The sequence below is a fragment of the Staurois parvus genome, unplaced genomic scaffold (assembly GCF_062004578.1).
Source record: "Staurois parvus isolate SC_StPar_1 unplaced genomic scaffold, SC_StPar_1.0 ptg000919l, whole genome shotgun sequence".
NCBI classification, from domain to species: Eukaryota; Metazoa; Chordata; class Amphibia; order Anura; family Ranidae; genus Staurois; species Staurois parvus.
Window position 1 is genome coordinate 251947 of NW_028318715.1, and position 21799 is coordinate 273745.

Here is a 21799-nt window from a genome sequence, read left to right on the forward strand (position 1 = left end):
TGCACTTGTCTATATAAGATGGTCATTTGTATTTAAAAAAAAAAAAAGAGCTGAATTCTTCTAAGTCGTTTGTATGAGGTTTATGCTGTTGATGGAACTATCAGATACTTTTTAAGAGAGATGTAAAATATGAACACAGATGTTCATCATGATAAAATGGATTAATAGGAAGGCTTGATTTGATACTGTAAGAGAAGTTGTATTTTAAAATATATAGTTTGATTTGTGTTAGGGAACCCAAGGTGTATGCAGTTGCATTGAGTAATCAGAGTGAAAAGATATGGTGGTATGTTTTAGGGGAATAGCTCCTTTGTTGAAGGCCGCTGTTAATATTTTATTTTTTATTTATTTCAGGTACTTATATAGCACCGTCAATTTACGCAGCGCTTTACATATATATTGTACATTCACATCAGTCCCTAACCCTTAAGGGGTGTACAATCTAAAGTCCCTAACTCCCCTAAAACCCCTAACATTCATACACACACTAGGGCCAATTCAGACAGGAGCCAATTAACCTACGAGCATGTCTTTGGAGTGTGGGAGGAAACCGGAGTACCCGGAGGAAACCCACGCAGTCACAGGGAGAACATGCAAACTCCAAGCAGGTGGTGCTGTGGCTGAGATTCAAACCAACAACCCTAGTACTGCCAGGCAGAAGTGCTAACCATTTAGCCACTCTGCTGCCCGTAATACTGTAATATAATCTCCTGAGATGAGGATTCTTATCAGTAATGAGCATGGTGACTTTACATGCACCCTGAAGGTCAGGGGCGGACTGACAACTCATGGGGCCCCCGGGCAATAGGGGATCATGGGGCCCCTGTGTCCTTGCCCAAACTCAAAAAAGCCTATGAAAAAGGTACCAGGGGCATCTCATGGGGCCCCCTACTGACCCAGGGCCCTCAGGCAGTGCCCGAGTTTCCAAATGGTCAGTCCACTCCTGCTGAAGGTACATTGTACTGCAAATACATCAAGTATGTTTGAGCCAGTTAGGGAGGGTTACTACTACTATAATTTTATGCTTTGCAACATATTAGCCCAAAACTACAGAGAGAATATCTTAGATGTGGGTGGGTTAAGGTGAATATTATAGGTGGCAAAGCAGTTATTTCATGGAGTTCTTGCATGTCTTAACACAAGAGATGAAGGTCCACCCCTATCTCTCAGACCTTTCCATTGTATATAAGGGGTAGCCATCAATGGCTAGTATTGAGGGTTTTATGTAGAATTTGGAATATCAGTGGAATTCAGATGCAATCTGGATCTCAAAAGTTATGACGTCTCCCATTGTATGCATCATAAAATATACACATACGTCACTTATTGTAGGTATTTAGAAAAGTATAACCTATACTGAAAGAGGGTAGAACCAAAAGGATTTAGTGGCATGATAATCCAACCTCTGAGCTGGATGGTTTTAAATAGTTTATCAGTTTTTGACACTATAAGTGCCCCTAGCATGCAGGTTAAAAAACTGTAGAATTTAACTGCATATTATTAAACAAATGTTCCTTTTAATATTGCTCCCTTAGGGGGACCCAGGTGCTGATGGTGATGAAGGTTCCTCTGGCTACACAGGAGACATCGTAAGTACTACACGACATTGTAGAATATTTTATTAGACTGTAAAAGGATATACCACTATATTTTAATGAATATTTTTTAATTTAGTTAACTAAGGTTTTTTGGCAAGCAACAGGTACTGCTAACTTATTATAATATCATGCTGTCATATGTGATAATTAGGGAAATGTGCAAAGAGAACTACAGATGGGAAGGTGTTGGTGCCAAATTGTACAAGTCCCTGCCACGCTTCTTCTAGAATAGGACAACCACCCACCTGCTATCAAGAAACTCTCCACCATATTGTATTATTCTCCTGGCCTGAAGCCTGCTCATGACATCCCTGGCCTGAGGACCTAATATTTGTTACTGTTACTTTTTTACTGTTTCTTTTTTCCTGACATAATACTTTGACATACTAGTAGAATCTTTGGCACAAATGCCACATGCAAGGTTAGACATTTTGTAGCAGTCCTTTCTCAGTGGGGAGCACAACAGAGTTGGGACCATTTCCATGTGTATACTAAGTCCACATCATTAAGCTTCCATTACCAAGTCACAGGACCCACAGCTCAGGGTCAGAAGGGATCACGGTGCTTTCTCTAGTATACAGTTCTTTTCCCAATGTCTCTTCCACATCTCTGTCCAGCAGGGCATGCTTCCAGATGGCACACTCATCCCTAGATGTCACCATTACATTTCAAAAAAGGGTTGTGTGCAGTTTATTGTCCATTGTAGTTCATTGGCAGCACATTCATAATGAACAGGCTGCCTTAAGGAAACGCACATTAATGCACACTGTGATGCATGTTAATGCACCACATCAAATTGCCAAAGTGTGAATACAACCTCAGGTTTTTTGTATGAATGATGCCATCAGTGCAAGTTATGAAAATCACGACTTCTATAAAGTAGGACACTGGAAGCAGTGTGAAGTGGCATATTGGGTTTGGTTATGGTAAGGGGCTAAAAAGGAATGAAAGATCCTTTTACAAAAAACATTGTAAAGTGTAGAATTGCCTCCTTGAGGTATATACATGTTTTCATCTGTATCACAATTGCAAAAAAAACAAGAAATTCTTCGTATAAAACATATTTAAACCCAAGAACAAAAATATTATACACCACATATTTCCAGTCCTTAGATGTAATGGATACAAAAGTTTTTGGGGTTTTTTTTAAGCTTTTTCTCCTTTTCGTTAGCTGTTGATACTTCATGTCTTGGATGATTCACCTACTGTACTGTGCCTATATAGGAACAATGTTGTGACCCTAGCTTCCTTTCTCCTGATTTGAACTACAAAACATCTCGCCATTTCCTCTCCATATGCAACTGGGGCATAGAGAATGGATCTGCATGGCTCTACCCACTGTCATTGAAAGAGCATTGTTGTAGATTTTGTGGCAAAAGTGGTGACATTAAAGAGGAGCTCCAGTCACCATAATCACTTTATTTCTAAAAGCACCCCCATGATTGGCACAGATTGTACATTACTATTTGGATACTGTTCCAACTGTAATTACGTGTTTTTTTTTTAATCAGTAAAAAAAATACCTGATTCTGGAAGCAGGCGGGGGCCATCAAGGTTCTGGGCTTGTGTAGCGGAAGTTCCTGCCACATTGTTATGACAACCTGTCGATCAAAAGAGAACCAGGTGATTCCCTTAGACTTCTCGGATAGATGATGCCAATATCCCAGGAGTCCAAGGGAATCAGCTGATGACGACATCGCCTAGGCAGCCAGGACCAGAAACATTAAAATAAAGGTATTCAGACATTAAAAAAAAAAAAACAATGTCCATTTAGGACTGCACTGCGGATGGGCATGTGGATTAAAGCAACTTGCAAAAATAGGTGGAACTGCGCTTTAAATACTTTCTGTTTTTAAAAGACAATGCGCTGATATTAAATACCTTCTGCTTTAAAAAGACAGTACTGCATAATGTAACAGTAGAGCTGCATTTACAGAACAATTAGTTCAGAATTGAATTACGCCAAAATGCCCTGAAGCATTAATACTTTTAAACAATGACCATCTCCCCTCCCTCCTAGATTGTAAGCTCCAAGGAGCAGGGCCCTCAAACCCCTCCTGTATCACATTGTATTGTTACAGTACTGTCTCCCACTATAATGTACAGCGCTGAGCAAACTATTGGCGCTATATAAATACTAACAGGTAAAAAGCAAAATGTAGTGAGCGCTCTCGCATACGTGTAGCAGCTAGAACACTTGAGGCAACCACAATACCTTTAAAAAACAATAAGAATAATAAAGTGCAGCGCTAAATAATGAATAAATTGCAGCAAAAGTGTGATAGGATAAATAGTGAAAGTCAATCAGATTGAACAAGTAGCATCCACGGTGATCTCTGGAGAGATAAAAAATTTTCCAGAGCCTAATGCCTCAAATAGTAGCAATGCGCACTCACCAGAAACGCATGGATTATAAATACTGTATAATAATAATTTTTATAATGCCAGCCTTCATTTCTGGAGATCTGATAACATTCTGACCCAGCTGGTGATTGGCATGGATGAACAGTAAAAACAACCCAAATACAGAGGGGTAAGATGCAGCTTCAGCCAGGCTCCTTCCAGGTCATGCCCCTCTGATGCGTTTTGCCCCATCCATAGGGCTTAGTCATAGAGAGCCCTGTGGGTGAGGTGAAACGCATCAGTTAAGCATGGTCTGGGATTAGCTAGCCTGCATCTTACCTCTTTGTATTTGGGTTGTGCTTTCAGTGCACAGCATCTCATCGGTTGTTTTGTGTATCTTTCCTGGAGCTGGAATGAGCTCTCTAGATGCTGGCACCTGGTGGCTGTGTGAGACACCAAAGAATTGCACAATGGCACTTCTAAGCATTCTAATACAGGGCACATGGATGCACATTCTTTAAAAACATAAAGTACTCAGATATTATAAAATATCAGTATCTGACATATTGGGTTCCATACACCAAATTGGCTGAAAATTGTTCCTGAAAATATTGTCAATTTTGCTGATGTCCTCTCTTTAATTCTTTTTGAAGGGTTTCATTGGTATTCCAGGCGAAAAAGGTGTAAAAGGCAAACCAGGAGTAAAGGTAAAAAATTGTATGTAGAATTTATAAATTAATAGGGGGGAATACTGGTAAATAAACCCAAGCAGAAATTGTAAGGTCATATTATTATGAACCCAGAATGGATGGTTGGTGGATGGATGGGTGGATGGATATACAAGTGGACAGCAGGTAAGATATTAAAAGTTCCTTTAGGACTAGTAAATACAGACTTTTTTTTACATGAAGATGTAAATACTAAAGTAACGAGCATCACCTTCAGCAACATTGACAAAGCTTTTGAAGAGCGTCAAAGAGCTTTATTCAAGTCCTGAAAAAAACTATTCACAAAAGGAGTAAATATGACTCTAAAATGGAACTCTCCCTATACTTCTTAAAGTGATAGTAAAGTAATCTTTAGTAACATCAACTTTTACCTACAGGTAAGTTTATTCTAAGGCTTACCTGAAGGTACTGTGAATATCTGCTAAACCTGCATTCTAGCATATTATGGCATGAGCCTGAAGGGGGACCATGAAAAAAAGCACAGAGTTTTCTACTGCTTTAAGTCAAATATCACTGCTCTAGTCTCCATGGCCTGAGAAAACCCATTCATTCCCACAGAAAGGCAATCTATATTTGGAAGGTACTATAGACTGTGTCTCTATAGGAATTAATGAGGTTTTTCCACACATTCACAGAAGAAAAAATGGTCCAGTCATGAGAGTTTGCAGTAGTAGCTGTGTGGCACCCAGTAGACAGTATGATATCGCAGTGGACACGTAAGTATAAGACCTGGGAACTGAGGGCTGTGCTGGTTGTGGAAGGAAGAGATCTTGAAGAATAATTATACAAAATCATACAAAATTATAGGTTTTTTTTAACATTCTATCAGTTCCCAGTTTGGTAGATACCCACCAGGGGCGGACTGATCATTCAAGCACTCGGGCATTGCCCGAGGGCCCGGGGTCAGTAGGGGGCCCCATGAGATGCCCCTGGTACCTTTCATTGGCGTTTTCATAGGCTTTTTTGGGTGTGGGCGAGGACACAGGGGCCTCATGATCCCCTATTGCCCGGGGGCCCCATGAGTTGTCAGTCCACCCCTGATACCCACATTAGTCACACAGTGTTAAATTACCAATAAAATTCCAATAAACACTTTGTACACCGCTATACACCCTTACAACACCCTTAAACAGGTCTTGCAAACGTTGAAAAAAACCCCAAAGATTCTTGTTTTGCATACTTGAGCATGTCATATAGATCTATTATCTTAGATAAGGGTCTGCCATTGATGTTAATAAGGAAACGCTCCCAATAAAAACAACATGGGGTTTCCCCTAAAAATACATACCAGACCTTTATCATGGTGAGGGTCTGATATGCATGTCAGGGGGGCCCCATGCAAAAAACAAGAAAAAAAAAGTATGAAGTCCCCTCTAAAATCTATACCAGACCATATTTGACCATGCAGCCTTGCTGCCAGGAAAAGGGGGACACAAGTGTGTGGCCCTCCTCCTGAACCATACCAGGCCACATGCAATCAAACATAGAAGGAGTACCTTGATGTTGATGAGGAAAAAGGGATTCCACAACCATGACCCAGTGGTTGAGGGGGTCTGCAGGCTATGGGCTTAATGGAATCTGGAAACCCCCTTTAACAATAAGTGGGCTCCAAGACATCGCCCTCTTATGTGAATGAGAAAGGGGTAGATAGTGCTCTTACTTATTCACAAAAAAGCAAACAGGAAATAAACACAATTATATTTTTTTGTCAAGTCTTTTTATAAAAAGTAAAAAAAAAAACAAAACTATGTCCCATGAAGTACATCCATCGTCAATCACATCATCCAATGATTTAGAGCCAATCATGATGAACAACATCCGACACCCATTGAAAGAAAACAATCCCCCTGACTGCTGACACGATCCATATTCAGTCAATGACATCATCTGAGAGGCCCTGCCCCTTTGTTTACTTTTAGCAGCGGGGTCCTGGGAGATATAATTCGGAGTGAGTAATCCCAGCAGTCCGCTGTATTTTTTTCTTTTTGTAGGCACCGTTCATTGTGATTGATATTAATCTGCATCACTGCAAGATGTGCTTGACAATGGATTTACTTTGTGTGACTCTTCTTTAATTAAAAGATTTTTCAAAAAGTGTCAGTGTGCTTATTTACTGTTTACTTTTTTTGAGTAGGTATACTATGTATGTATTTACATGAGAGGGGGAAGCCAGATTTTCCAGATTCTGGTGGGCCCCCCACCCACATACCCCAAAACCATTGGACCAAAGTTATGGGGAAGAGGCCCCTCTCATAAATATGGGGGGACAAGGTGCTTTATTAGGGGGTTCTTCAAAGTTGAGGGCATGTAGCCTGGCATGGTTCTTGAGGGAGGGTTGCATGCCCATTTTTCTCCCTTTCCTTGCCAGCAAGGCTGCATGTTCAAACAAGGATCTAGTATGGTTTTTGGGAGGGACAACATGCTGTTTTTTTCCATGGGACCCCCCTAAAATTCATATCAGACCTGGAATATTGGGGGGTGGGGGAAAACCATTTTTTAGCTCTTTCTTTACATTCTCCAGCTGACAGCTGATTTGGTTGGGCGGGGATGACTTGCTGTTGTTAGGATGCTGGCGGCTTCCGACTTTCTAACAAGTAGCCTGAAGGAAAGCTGCCACATTTAGCAATGGTAGTTATACCTCTGGTAAATGTTTATTTTCCAGCTTTCCCCAGAGGTTTGACATTACTGAACACCAGTTTAGTTTGGCCATTTGCTGAAGCTCTGAAAAAGCTAAATTTGGTCTGAACCTGGGATTTTTAGGAAAGTAAAGTAAAGTTAGCAGCAATTTTTAAATATATATAAAGTGATTCTAAAGGCTTATTTCTTTTTTTTTTTTTTTAAAGAAAAATAATAAACATTCCTATAATTACCTGCTGTGTGCAGTGGTTTTGCACAGAACAGCCTGGATCCTCCTCTTCTCAAGTCCCCCCCTGCAGGCTCTCCTGGACTCTCCCTCCTGTAACAAATATAAAGTACAGCACATGTTATCTAAATTTGACAGCAAAATTAAAATACACTTTAAGGATCCTAGAGATGAAAGACTTAAAGAAATACACATAGTTACATAGTTTAAGTGACCCTTGCCATTCTTCTTGCTATCCCATCTATCAGTACATGTACAGTACATAGAGACTATCCTAAACTCTTTATTGCACTGTCTGTCATGTTAAACTCTCTAGAAATCTCTAGATAGCAGCTATAAAACTGTTTAAAACTGTTTAAGTACCTATCACTGGAGACTCTGGCCTTTGTGACCTGCCCATAAATCTAGGCCCTGACTGTTATTGTTTGAGTGTTCTTGACCAAATGCAGATTAGCAGCTAGTTTCAATGGAATACGATGATCTGGAGTAGGATGGTCTGCGGTGCAGTCTAGCCAGCAGTATTGGAGACACTACAGAATTTGCCTCCTGTCCTTACCTCTCTGTTGAGCAACAGGGATTAAATATATTACTCCAGCAGCCCTTTTAAAGTTTTCAATAACAATTGAAAGTCCTAAAAAGTCTAGGAAAATATACTGTTGTGTTGCTTTGGAGGGGATATTGTATGAGGGTTCTTCAAAATATTTCTGCACTTTTTTAACACACACACACACGTATAAAAGTGTGAAAACTTTTTGAAGACCCCCGTAAATTATTGTGTTGTAGAAGTTGATTATCCTTCAAGGTGATATGTTGCATCACTTCAGTCTTTTTTTTTAAATGAACAGAAAAAAAAACTTTCTACGTGTTATTAATTATGCTTACTATTTTGTGAACTGTTGGCTTGTTTGATTGTGTGTAAATATTATGTATATAAATTGCTGTATATCTCATTAGGATGAAAAATTATCTGGATTTTCTATTATCAGTATCATCAGTATTATCTACAATTTTAAGAACTGTTTGCATGTTGTTAAAGCAGAAGTTTAGGTATGGATATTTTCACATAGTTACATTGGTCCAGGGGCGGACTGACCATTTGGAAACTCGGGCACTGCTCGAGGGCCCGGGGTCAGTAGGGGGCCCCATGAGATGCCCCTGGTACCTTTTTCATAGTCTTTTTTGAGTTTGGGCAAGGACACAGGGGCCCCATGATCCCCTATTGCCCAGGGGCCCCATGAATTGTCAGTCCGCCCCTGCATTGGTCAAGTTTGGCTCAATGTATGTATACATGTTCCAGACCTGGCTGATCCTGTGAACACAGGACTTCCATTGAACGAGGTAGAGAAGTGCGGCACTGACATCATGAGTTCCATCTTGTATATTCAGAGAACCCTTTGCATTTATTGAGATAATGCAAAGTATAACACCCGTGCTGAGCGAGTAACCTCTTGTTTGCACTAAGCAGTAGTGCAGCCACCCAGTAGGAGACACCTAAACTAGCGACGATCACTGTAGTACCAGTGTCCACTACAATGATTACCAACTTCCAAAGGGATTGGCCAGGTATGACACATGCATACTGTGGCAGTGCGGTGTCCTGCCACAGCCAAAATCAAGCTGAATACCCTGGATTCTCAACCAGGCAGGTTGAGGGGCTCCAGAGAGTTGATGTGTTGCAGAGGAAACTGGCTTTCGGTTTCCTCATTTATTCATTAAGTCTGTTTTGGGATCTGGAGCCTGGAGATTTCAAAGAGATCTGGGAGGGATGAAATCTCCAATCTGGGGTCCGTGTTTTGAGAACCCCCAGCACACTGATTGTACAGGTGGGTGCAGGGCTTTTTGTAGAGGCCTAACCATGGTTCTGGGCTCCACCCCGGCAGACAGGAGTCAGGAGGGCTCCACCCCGGCAGACAGGAGTCAGGAGGGCTCCACCCTGGCAGACGGGAGGTCTCTGCCTTGGAGTCAGGTGGAAGCCAGACTAGCTGTGTGCTAGTGGCCAGCTGTGTGCAAGAGCCATATTTTGGGAAGAGTCTGCAGGAGACAGACTTAAAACTGCATACAAGCCAGGAGGCTGAATACTGTTTAATTTGCTTGATGGTGGATACCCCTGCATGGGAAGCATTTTTGTTTATGGAACTTTTTTCTTTTAAATAAAAGTGGGCAAAAAAGCCCTTAAAGAAGCGAGTTGCTGTGTGCTTTAACAAGAAAAGCTCTACCATTTTGAAGCGAGTTTCCACAATACTTACATTGTTCCAAGCTGGGCCAATATAACTATGCCAAAATATCCATATATTATCTTCAGCTGTAATGTTGTTCCATGTTATTTGACCACAACTTTTCTCTCCAGTCCCAAAAGCAAAAAAGGTTTGACAACCCAGTTAAAACAAATAAAATAGTATCAGAGTCCTTTTGTGTGACAGAGCCTGTGCATGGACACACTATTTATCTAATATAAAGCTGTATTCAGAGGCATAAAAAAAGACAAATGCTTCTGAATGTTTCATTACCAGAAATGAAAACAAGTATTTGGAAGTAATGCATTTAGAAACACTAAACAAGTAGAAGGTAACATAACAAATGACCTTGGTGTCATACAGGGGCAGACTGACCATTTGGAAACTTGGGCACTGCCCGAGGGCCCGAGGTCAGTAGGGGGCTCCATAAGATGCCCCTGGTACCTTTTTCATAGCCTTTTTTGAGTTTGGGAAAGGACAAAGGGGCCCCATGATCCCCTATTGCCCAGGGGCCCCATGAGTTGTCAGTCTGCCCCTGGTGTCATATCTTACTCACAAGTAAATAGATATGGGTTATTGACCACACACATCTAACACTTACACTACCCCTAAGAAGGGCTTGTTATTGACAATAGTGCCATCAAACATTGAGGCATTTTAGAAATAACCCAAATAACATCAAGTAAAGCAGTTCATAAATTACAGAAACATTCATTTGTTAAACGACTTCAAAACATAGCTTATGTCACAGGCAGAATTTCCATCATGTGGTGTGGGGTCTGTTATCATCACAGAGGCATCTACTTCTAAAACCCATTAGGGAAATAGATGGAAGATGCACACCCCCGTTCAGCCACACAGAAATGCTGGGTTGTGAACTGTGATTTCAGATTTCAATTCCAATTGCTGCTGATGCTAGCACTTAGTCAGATAAAATGTCTTCTTTTTAAAATACTGACAGTTGGGTGTGGACTATAGGCCTCCATGGAAGTAATCAGTGCTGGGATAGGGTTTACTATAGTGAATCTGTGGAAAGGATGAAAACTGGAATTACTCTTTAATTTTACAACACTGTAGATGCTATTGTCTGTGTGCACATTTTCATTCAAAGTATGTTCACAATGACACATAATTAGATCACTTATGTGCACTGTATATTATTTTAATATCCTGAGCGTGTCGGCATGTCTGACAGAGTGACTGGGGTCTAAGTAGGACTAAACCATAAATAAATTACAGACATTTTTTTATATAGCACCATCAATTTGCACAGTGCTTTACACACTATGCATTCACATTAGTCACTCACATACATACATTCATGCAAACATGTAAAATTATATATTGCCAATTGGTGGCCAGTCCACATCCTCCAAAATGTTATACACAACCCCTCATAAAAGAGGAATCAGCAAGGGACATCAGACTGGTATGCTGATACTAGTCCTTCAGGGCCTTTTTTATATTAATGTAATCCTGTATGTTTATATAGCATTATCCCTGGAGAAGCTGCTGCTTCTAGTTATGGCCTGCCCTGTACTTGGACCCAACAATCTGCAAAACACCAGGAAGTAGAAACTGGCTTAATATAGAAGGCAAAAGTCCTGTAAAGAAAGTTTGGGTTAGACAAAGATGAGTAGTGCCAATTCAATACAGACAGGTTTAGAACAGTCTCAACTACTGGCACAGGCAATGTCAAGCAACATCTGTTCTGTCCTGCTGCTTAAAGGGGCCACTGGTCCAACAGTACATTCAACAACAACAGCTGAATTTTTTTTTAAATAAAGGGCTTAAAAACACACTGTGCACTCCGCTTTCAGTGCATGAGCCTGATGCTGAAGATCAGGAGCTCTTGAGCATCTCCAGAGCCCCCAAGAAGGAAGTCCAAAAGTGTGGGGGGATTAGGTGGAAGTTACAAATAACTGGCTACCCCATGATGCCAGTGAGCTAGTGTAAGGTTCCCTCAACTTTAGCACTACTCCAAGTCCTTTTCCTGTAAAAACAATATGGTAAAAACCATTTAAATATCCAATCCATGCAGCTGTCAGCCTGTACCTGAATATAATCTCACAAAGATTCTCTTTCACACGAGATGAATGATTGAAAATAGTCTCCAAATTCTGGCAGGATATTTACCTTCCTTACTGAAACAAATATAAGAACTATGATTGAACAAACTAATGGAAAAATATAAGGCTAGGTTCCCACTTGAACAGATGAGGGAAGGTGTGTAATCACATGATTTCATGCACCAGCAGAGAAAAGCACGCTGCTACTTAGGAGTTGCGTTGGGGTACCATTAATCCTGAAGGCATCTGGACGTACTGGAAATGGCAGCATGGTTTCCCATACTGGAAACCACTCTGAACTATACAGTTTCCCTGCGGCCACTTATTTGGAAAAGGTGCAGGAATCTTTTCCCTGCATTTTCAGGAGGCACAGCAGCCCATTCATTTGTATGAAAAAATGGAACAAAAGCGCATTGGCCTAGTGCATTATCCCAGAAGACAGTTTACTGAATGAAAGATAAATTATACTCACAAACAAGAAGTGACAAATTTCATAACAAATGACAATCACTGGAAATATGCTCCATATGGCAACAAGGGCCCCGACGTAAAAGAAGTGCCATCCAAGGGCTAAAGAAAGGCTGACGTGTTCCAGGGAAACCCTCTTTCTCAGAGCCACTGGGGGGCCCTTGGTGCCATATGGAGCACATTTCCAGTGATTGCCATTTGTTATGTGATTTGTCACTCTTTGTTTGTGAGTATATTTAACTTTCATTCAATAAACTATCATCTGGGATAATGCGCTAGGCCACTGCACTCTTGTTCCATTTTTTCCTGCAGTTACTCCTGACTTCCCCTGTCGTACATGGGAGCAGCAAGGCTTGTCTTATCCGCTCGAATTTCAAATTGTTTTGGGTTCCACCATACCTACAGCCCTCTACACTCATGCACAGGAGGTTTTGGCTTATTTGCCCAATTATTTATGCCTGAGCAAATGTAGCTGCCAGAAACAGCATATATATGAACCTGGGGTAATTTTTTTGCCATGCTAATTTATGTTTAGTGATAAAAAATTCAATCAAGTTTTTTTCTTATTCAATATTTTTATTAAAGAATTCAGTGCAATATATTAATACAATAAATGCACACATCGATATGAAAGAGGGTGACATGTTGAATGTAGAAAATAAGTTTGCAATATACACTCAACTCAGCAACCCTACTAGGTAAAGTATAAATATGAATACTCACACATCTCTACTCTAAAGAACTTATTATGCAGTTAATCTGCAGTGTTCTCTAAACTCTTCTTTATACTTTTTTCTTTTTCTTACTTTTATTATAAATGGAAGGGAACCTCCACCATCAGAAGAAATAAGGAGAGCATGGCTAGACCAGTAGTTATTGTAAACCTATTAGAACTGAAATCCAAGAGTAGTGTGTGGAAAAGTGCAACAATTCTGCAAACAATTCTGGTTCTTTCAGAATGCTATAAATAAACCAGTGCTTTAATCTGACTGTGTGATCTATGTGAACTGTTAGTGACACTTCAAAATCTAGACCTACAAATAAGAGCTTTCTCTGTATGTTTTTGTCCTACAGGGTAGACCTGGACTTACAGGGCCACGAGGAGAGCCTGGGGAGAAAGGTGATCAGGTGAGTAGAATGAAGAATAAAGGTTAGGCTACATAGAAAAAGAACTAGGCTATGGGGTCTATTCACACTTACAGTCTAGGACATGAACCTTTTTTATTCATCTGACATGAATTTGCAACCTTGCCACCTCAAAGAAAAAAAAGAATTTTCTTCAATCTATCATATCTTCTTATCTTCCGTCTATCATATTCCTACAGTTCATTAAAAGAATAGGAAAACCACCTCTTTTGTATTTACACAGTAAACAACATTGACCAAACAAAAGTAAAACTGGCCATAGACTAATAGATTTCCTTTGTTCAGACTGCATACTGAATAAAATATTGGTTACAGGAGCTATTTGGTCAACAATTTTCATCACTGATCCTTGGACAAAAGTCAACTGAGCAATCAACTTTTGTCGAGCCAACAGGGCCAACCACTGTTAGAGTTTTGACAGATTCCTCATAATGGCTAGCTTAACACTTAGCAATGGGAAGAAATGTTGATATAAACAAATACATTAAAAATACGTGGATTGAACACCGGAAAAAGCACTGCGATTATTCATAACTACAAGTAAAAACAGACTGGGGCTGATTCATTAGTGCATACTACAAAAACAGCACTGGGCAATGTTGTTCAATGACTAAGAATCTTAGATGCTATAAATGTAAATCATGGAACATAGAGACAAGGGGCTACTGGATTTCTGGTGCTTTCAAACTGCAGATCAACCGCTATTATGCTACCAACTTCGTGTGATGATATCAGGGATGTATGTGTTATTTCTGTCTCTGTACTAGGACAATATTAATTTTATACAATTATAATATCATTTATAATTATATGCTTTTTTTATATAATTGTATGTGTGCTCTTCTTTCAGGGCAACGTTGGCAGGATTGGTGCTGATGGCATTGGTGGACCTCGTGGTGAAAAGGTTATTTTCATATCTTCCTTTTATCTTCACTTGTAGAACATACAAGTACTGTATGTTGGAACAACACATAAAGGTCTAGGCAATTATTTTAGGTCAAGTTTGATTTGAAAGTAAATTATATTACTAGCAGTTAAAACTGAAGTTTACATCAGGCTCCTGTTAAAGTCTTTTGGAGAGCCAGAACACAAACCTCCCAGATACTCCTTCCATAATAATATAATTTCACATGCCTTGATTCCAAAGATGTGTTTCTAGCTGTTACTTAAAATATAAGTGGAGATCACTGCATTCAGCAGAGCACCAGTCACACCCGTTTCCAGCTTGTGATAGGCTGTCAACAATCAGAAATTTGGGCTAGTCCGGAAATGATGCTTAGGGCATTCTTGTGACATCAGTATTTCTAGTAGTAGCCATTGTGTGGGATCTAACAAATGCAGAAAAGAGACCTATCTGAACAATTAAAAATCAATGTATAGGAAATTTGCTCAAAAGCCAAGGTTCTTCACATAGCCAAGGAGTATTTAATTATAAGCGCAAGGAGTAATAAAATATAATTTGTTACATTGTGTAGCACTACCCCCAAAGGAGCTGCTTGTGTACTCCCCTTTACTCGCCTTGCAGCCAGGCACAGTGTATTTCTTCAGCCAAATACACACACACTTCCGTTTGTTGTCTTCAATGACCAGTCTAAGGGATGTTTTGTTTTTGGAGTTTATTATAGAACTGGGGATAGGGATGGGGAATTGTAGTAGGATACACCAAAATCAGAACTATTCACAATGAGGACATCTATGTGATCTCTTAGTTATTATTATTGTTATTATTATTATACAGGATTTATATAGCGCCAACAGTTTGCTCAGAGCTTTACAATATAACGGGAGACAATACAGCAATGATACAGTTCAATACAAGAGGGATAGTTGAACACTTATGAAGTCTTGGCTGACAATAGTTAGCAGACTTCCTTGTAACATATAGCAGCAAGTAGTTTAGGGGTGAGCAAAGTCCCTGAGCTCCTCAGGTAAAAGCTAGTTACAATAGACTGCATCAGCCCAAAGGTAACATAGCTGAGCAAAGTCCCTTAGCAGAAGCAACAATCGGACAAGCTCTTCTAAACACTAGTCAGTGTTCCCTTTTTCCAGACCCATGCTGACTATCAAGCACCAGGGGAGGTAGCAAGCGCATAGTGTCCCCAAATTCCTCAATGTCAGTACTCTCAAGGCCCAAATACAGAATGGTTCTGTACCTTCTTTCAATCGTCCAAGTGAAATCCTTCAGCGACACCAGACAGAGCATTGGAGGACAACTCCTCTCAGTCAGCTTACCAGGGACACTCTCTTTAACTTCGGGCTCTCAGGTTGACCCACCTGAGACCGCATAGCAGCAAGTGCCAGGCAAGGCAGCCTGCCTCTAGGCGATTGGTGCAATCTACTCCCGGGAAAATACACTGAACCCATGTGCTCTCAGTATATGAGTACCACTCCAAGCATTTAATGGGGCAACCATCCGCTGCAATTGGCCAGGGCTGTATCCATATTCATGCTGTGCATTTACCTATCTCAAGGGTAGGCAACCTGCGGCTCTCCAGCTGTTGCAGGACTACAAGTTCCATCATGCCTCTGCAAGTCATAGCTGTAACTGTCAATTTTGCAATGTCTCATAGGAAATGTAGTTCCACAACAACTAGAGAGCCTCAGGTTGCCTACCCCTGACCTAGCCCCTATCCATGTGCTGGAAGGCTCTCGTAGCTTCCTGAAGGCAGGCAGAACTCCAAAAACACCAGAGAAGCATAAGCAGACCCAACTAATCAATCCCAACACTCTGTTAAACAGAATATCACACTGAATTTACCTGACAGCCTCTCTGGTAGGCAGAGAAATACAGCTATACCTAACCTAACTATACATATCCTAGCACCTGCAGTAACTAGGAGGGTGCTACAATTAGATAAAATAAAAAAGTTCAATTTAGTTAAATCAATGCAAAAATTGCAAGGGTCATTGTGAAAGAAAAAAAGTCAAGAAAGATATTAATAATGTACTACTTTATAAAACATTTAGCTTTTGCTCTTATTTTAAATATGATATTCTCATCATCGTCTATATGTGTTAGTAGTTTAACGTGGACCTATCATTACAAATAGTAATTTACACAAATCAGTAGGTGAAATATCATCAGTACCAAGTAATAACTTAAAAAAGTACCTCTTTCTTCCCGTGAAAAAATTTTTGCTACTCTGAGCTCTGTTTCATCACCTAGACAAACATACCATGGTGTCTGATTACCATGACCATTGTTACTGTTGGACATTATTAGACAGTGCAGAGAGTTTATTGTTTTCAATCCAACAGATTTTATCAGCAAGATAATAGAATTGTAAGGAAGTAGAATTTCTTTCTGCAAGTAGCAAATATGGCTGTTCAAATTTACAGTACATACGGTACAATGTACAGTATCATTTCATAGAACAATGCTTTTAAAATGTTCACAAACATTTATTTGATTCCTTTTTCACATATGCAGAGTATTGAAAAAAATCTAAAATACAATTGGATGGCTTTAAAGCGAATTACAGCATGTATATTTAACATGCCATAACATTTTTTTTAATAGGGATCTCGTGGAAAACAAGGAAAGCAAGGACCTGAGGGACCAAAAGGACAGGAGGTCGATTTTTTTTTTAATTTAATGTAGAAAGGTTTTGGTTAAATGCATGAATAATGCTATTGAGATATATAAATTGTAAACAGTTGGTTTTGGGTGATGTGCAAGCTTTTAGAAGTTCCCTTTCATGATATTTTGGCAAACCAATGGAAGCAAAGTAGTCGCCAAATGAAAAAGCCAAATTTCCAAGACTACATAGAGATGGCTTTTAAATATGTTATCTTTGAGTAAAATTTCCAGGTAGAGACTTTCAGGAATAGAAAAGCTCTTTCTTTAGGTCTAGCAAAGTAAATGAGTAAGAAAAACAAACTTGAATTAGCCAATAACCATAAGCTCATGACTTTTTGCTTGAAGGCATAAAGCAGATTCAAAGATTTTCCACTGGTGTGATATTTCATAAGCTATATTTCTGACTTGTATGTAAAGTCCATCTGACCAATTTATAATGCAGAATATAGCATATTGTAGGATTTATGGTAATAGGTTGGGGGTCATCTACTAATCATATATTAATATTGAATACAAGTGAGGTATGTGTGTGTAGTAATGTTCCATGCTATCAAATTTCTGAATAACATGAAGGGTCACATAACATTATACAGACGTGTTAAGAAATGAAAAAAAATATAAATATAACTACACTAAATTTCCAAAAGTATTGGGGCACCTGACACACATGAACTTTAATGGCATCCCAATCTTAGTCCGTAGGGTTCAATATTGAGTTGGCCCACCCTTTGCAGTTATAACAGCTTCAACTCTTCTTTCTGAACTCTTCAACTCTTCTCCAGAAGCACATTTGTGAGTTCAGGCACTGATGTCGGATGAGAAGGCCTGGCTCACAGTCTCCACTCTAATTCATCCCACAGGTGTTCTATCAGATTGAGGTCAGGACTCTGTGCAGGCCAGTCAAGTTCCTCCACCCTAAACTCGCTCATCCATGTCTTTATGGACGTTGCTTTGTGCACTAGTGTGCAGTCATGCTGGAACAGGAAGGGGCCATCCCCAAACTGTTCCCACAAAGGTGGGAGCAAGAAATTGTCCAAAATGTCTTGTTATGCTGACGCCTTAAAGTGTTACTAAACTCAGGACCCTGAATTCACTATATCTTGTCTTTAAAGTACACAGAACATGGGAATGCAATTTTTTTTTTTAGTAAATATGAACTGCTAAATACTTTTTCTCATCAGCAGTTAGATTAGTCTTGTGACTTCTATCAGTGTTCAGCAGAGCACTGGTTAAAGCTTGTGAGAGGAGTTTTTTCTAGGAGGAACAGAAGCCTTGACCTTTGTCAGGGCAGTGCTGATTGGCCATGTGCTGATCACATCTAGCAATACACACCAAACTGAGCATGTGGAGTGTCTCCACATGATATGTCTTATCAGGAGATAAGAGGCGAGACACTGGAAGAAGGGGAGGATCAGAGAAGTCAGGATCAAACAGACCTTTTACACAATGCAGAGGATTAACCCCTTAGGTTCCACAGTTTGTATAACAAGCATGCTTTACTGCATATACAGACTGATTTTACTGTTGTGGGTTTAGTAACAATTTAAGAGTTCCCTTCACTGGAACTAAGGGGCCAAGCCCAACCCCCCCAGAAAACACCCCCGCACCATAATCCCCCCTCCACCAAACTTTACACTTGGCACAATGCAGTCAGGCAAGTACCGTTCTCCTGGCAACTGCCAAACCCAGACACGTCCATCATATTCCCAGACAGAGAAACCTGATTTGTTTTTCCACTGCTGTAGAGTCCAGTGGTGGCATGCTTTCCACAACTGCATCCGACACTTTGCATTGCACTTGGTGATTGTAAGGCTTGGATGCAGCTGCTGGGCCATGGAATCCCATTCCATGAAGCTCTCTAGGCACTGTTATTGTGCTAATCTGAAGGCCACATGAACTTTGGAGGTCTTTAGCTACTGACTTTGCAGACAGTTGGCAACTTTTGTGCACTGTGTGCTTCAGCATGCACGGACGGCGCTCTGTCATTTTATTGCACAGGTGGCAACCTATCACCGTACCACACTTAAATTCACTGAGGTCCTGAGAATGACCCATTCTTTCACAAATGTTTGTAGAATCAGTCTTCATGCCTAGGTGCTTGATTTTATACACCTGTGGCCATGGAGGTGATTGGAACACCTGAATCCAATAATTTGTAAGGGCGTCCCAATATATTTGGCAATATAGTGTATATTGCATGTGCTATAATACATTTCCTATGAAAAAATGTGGTATTTGGTTTTATCTGAATTTAATTTATTTGTGAATGATTGCTGTGGTTCATTTAGGAGCCAAATGTATCAGGCCATACACAGGAACTTTCTATAGACTTTTGTTTTCTGATTGATTGAGAAGTGTGTATCTCCCTTAGATTTTTTCTTGAAATTGTATAAAGAGATCTCCATCAACTGTGGTCAATTGTATGTAGTGACTTTGTGGTTAATCTTATAGGGATCTGGCTTACCTCTATGACTGTGCCATGGGGGAAGGCTTCTCATTTTTTGCCATTTAATTATTTTGAAAATAGTATTCCACTTTGGTAGTATTCTAGATGAAACCTGCAATTGCTTTTCCCAGTCACCATTAGGTCAATATGCTGCGGAGGAGAACTTGTCAAGTTTCACTATTTAAATACTTTAATTGGAATACATTTTTATACAAAGAAATTTAAATATTCGGAAGGCCAACCTTTACGTAAAAACTCTGTCATCTCACATATTTGTGGAAGCATATAAACCTTTTACCTGTAAAAGGTTTGGGATGGCCACAGACACAGCTTGCTTTCCCTCTGACTCCCAATGATCTGACAATGACATGGGAACAGATACAATTGTCTCGTTGTCTAGTTTTAGGATGATTTCCATTTTATCAACTACAGCAGCTTCACAGACAGACAAATTTGATTATAGGTTCTGCTCTTTGTTAGCTATTGTTAAACACAGTAACATTTAAAACTATTGAAATGCTTTTACATTTAACCTTATTTAGCCTGTTTTGTTATTAAACAAAATCTCCCAAAAGTTTGAGAAAATTAAATACAGTACATCATTTATGATGGGAAATGTATTTCACTTTGTGTTTATTAAATGGTTATGTCATTGACCACAAGGCAAATAATAAGTTAACAGTTGGGCATATTTTTCAATACTTATTTCAGTGACAATAGAAAGACAAACCGAAATTTTGTTACGAAAATGTACACTGTAAATAAAAAAAATACCTGAACGTGCAGCATGTGAATATAATTCTATACTTTTAAATAGTATTCTTATTGTCTGTGTACATTTTGATTAAATACTTTGCTTTTCCTAGGTATGATATTTACATTTTACAGGAAAATTACACTTTTTTTTCTCTCTTCGCAGGGGGATAAAGGTGGGCCAGGATTTTTGGGAAGTCAAGGAGAAAGAGGATATTTGGTAATACTCTAGCAATTTTCTGGTGTTTTTTTTTTACATTATAACTTTTTGTGGGCATGTGGCATTGAAGCTGCAAGCTGTCACAGCTGGGAGCCCACACTAAAGATACCGGTGCCAGGAGAGAGGACAGCTGATGAAACAATGATTACACCGCTGGATCGTGAGACAGATGAGTGTCTGTTTTTTAGATGTCAGCAGTAGAGATGAGCGAATCGAACTTGGCGAAGTGGAATTAGTTTCGAATATTAGGAAAATTTCGATTCGCGACGAATCCGAAAATTAGCAGACTTCGGATGCGCGAATCGAAATTTTTCCTAAAATGGCGGCGACATGTGCGGCGACGGAGCGGGGATCTCTGGGAAGGCGCGCAGACAAGGCGCGCTGACCCATAATGCATTCATTCATGACATGTGATCGCATTAGCCAATCAGCAGCCAGCCAGCCAGCACTGTGTAATGGTCGAGCTATAAATTGTGGCCATTTTAGAATTCTCCATTTGCCTCCAGTCATTCAAGAGAGGCAGACCTGTCTGTATTGAGGGAGAGAGTTAGGGCCACAGAATCGTTACTTAGGGACACAGAACCGTTACTTAGGGACACAGAATCGTTACTTAGGGACACAGAATTGTTACTCAGGGACAGACACAGAATTGTTACTGAGGGACACAGAATTGTTGCTGAGGGACACAGAATTGTTACTCAGGGACAAACACAGAATTGTTACTCAGGGACAGACACAGAATTGTTACTCAGGGACAGACACAGAATTGTTACTCAGGGACAGACACAGAATTGTTACTCAGGGACAGACACAGAATTGTTACTCAGGGACAGACACAGAATTGTTACTCAGGGACAGACACAGAATGGTTACTCAGGGACAGACACAGAATTGTTACTGAGGGACACAGAATTGTTACTGAGGGACACAGAATTGTTACTGAGGGACACAGAATTGTTACTGAGGGACACAGAATTGTTACTCAGGGACAGACACAGAATTGTTACTCAGGGACAGACACAGAATTGTTACTGAGGGACACAGAATTGTTACTGAGGGACACAGAATTGTTACTCAGGGACACAGAATTGTTACTGAGGGACACAGAATTGTTACTGAGGGACACAGAATTGTTACTCAGGGACAGACACAGAATTGTTACTCAGGGACAGACACAGAATTGTTACTCAGGGACAGACACAGAATTGTTACTCAGGGACAGACACAGAATTGTTACTCAGGGACAGACACAGAATTGTTACTGAGGGACACAGAATTGTTACTCAGGGACACAGAATTGTTACTGAGGGACACAGAATTGTTACTCAGGGACACAGAATTGTTACTCAGG

General features: G+C 40.0%; 1 protein-coding gene across 1 annotated transcript in view; it reads left to right on the plus strand.

Annotated features, from left to right (window-relative positions):
* The window catches only part of LOC149442042 (uncharacterized), a 158377-nt gene that overhangs the window by 87316 nt on the left and 49262 nt on the right, over window positions 1-21799 (plus strand). The window contains exons 11-16 of the mRNA XM_089656583.1: window positions 1536-1589; window positions 4595-4648; window positions 13378-13431; window positions 14300-14353; window positions 16970-17023; window positions 20395-20448. Of these exons, the coding sequence (XP_089512709.1) occupies window positions 1536-1589; window positions 4595-4648; window positions 13378-13431; window positions 14300-14353; window positions 16970-17023; window positions 20395-20448 (324 nt within the window). The remainder of the gene's footprint in view (window positions 1-1535; window positions 1590-4594; window positions 4649-13377; window positions 13432-14299; window positions 14354-16969; window positions 17024-20394; window positions 20449-21799) is intronic.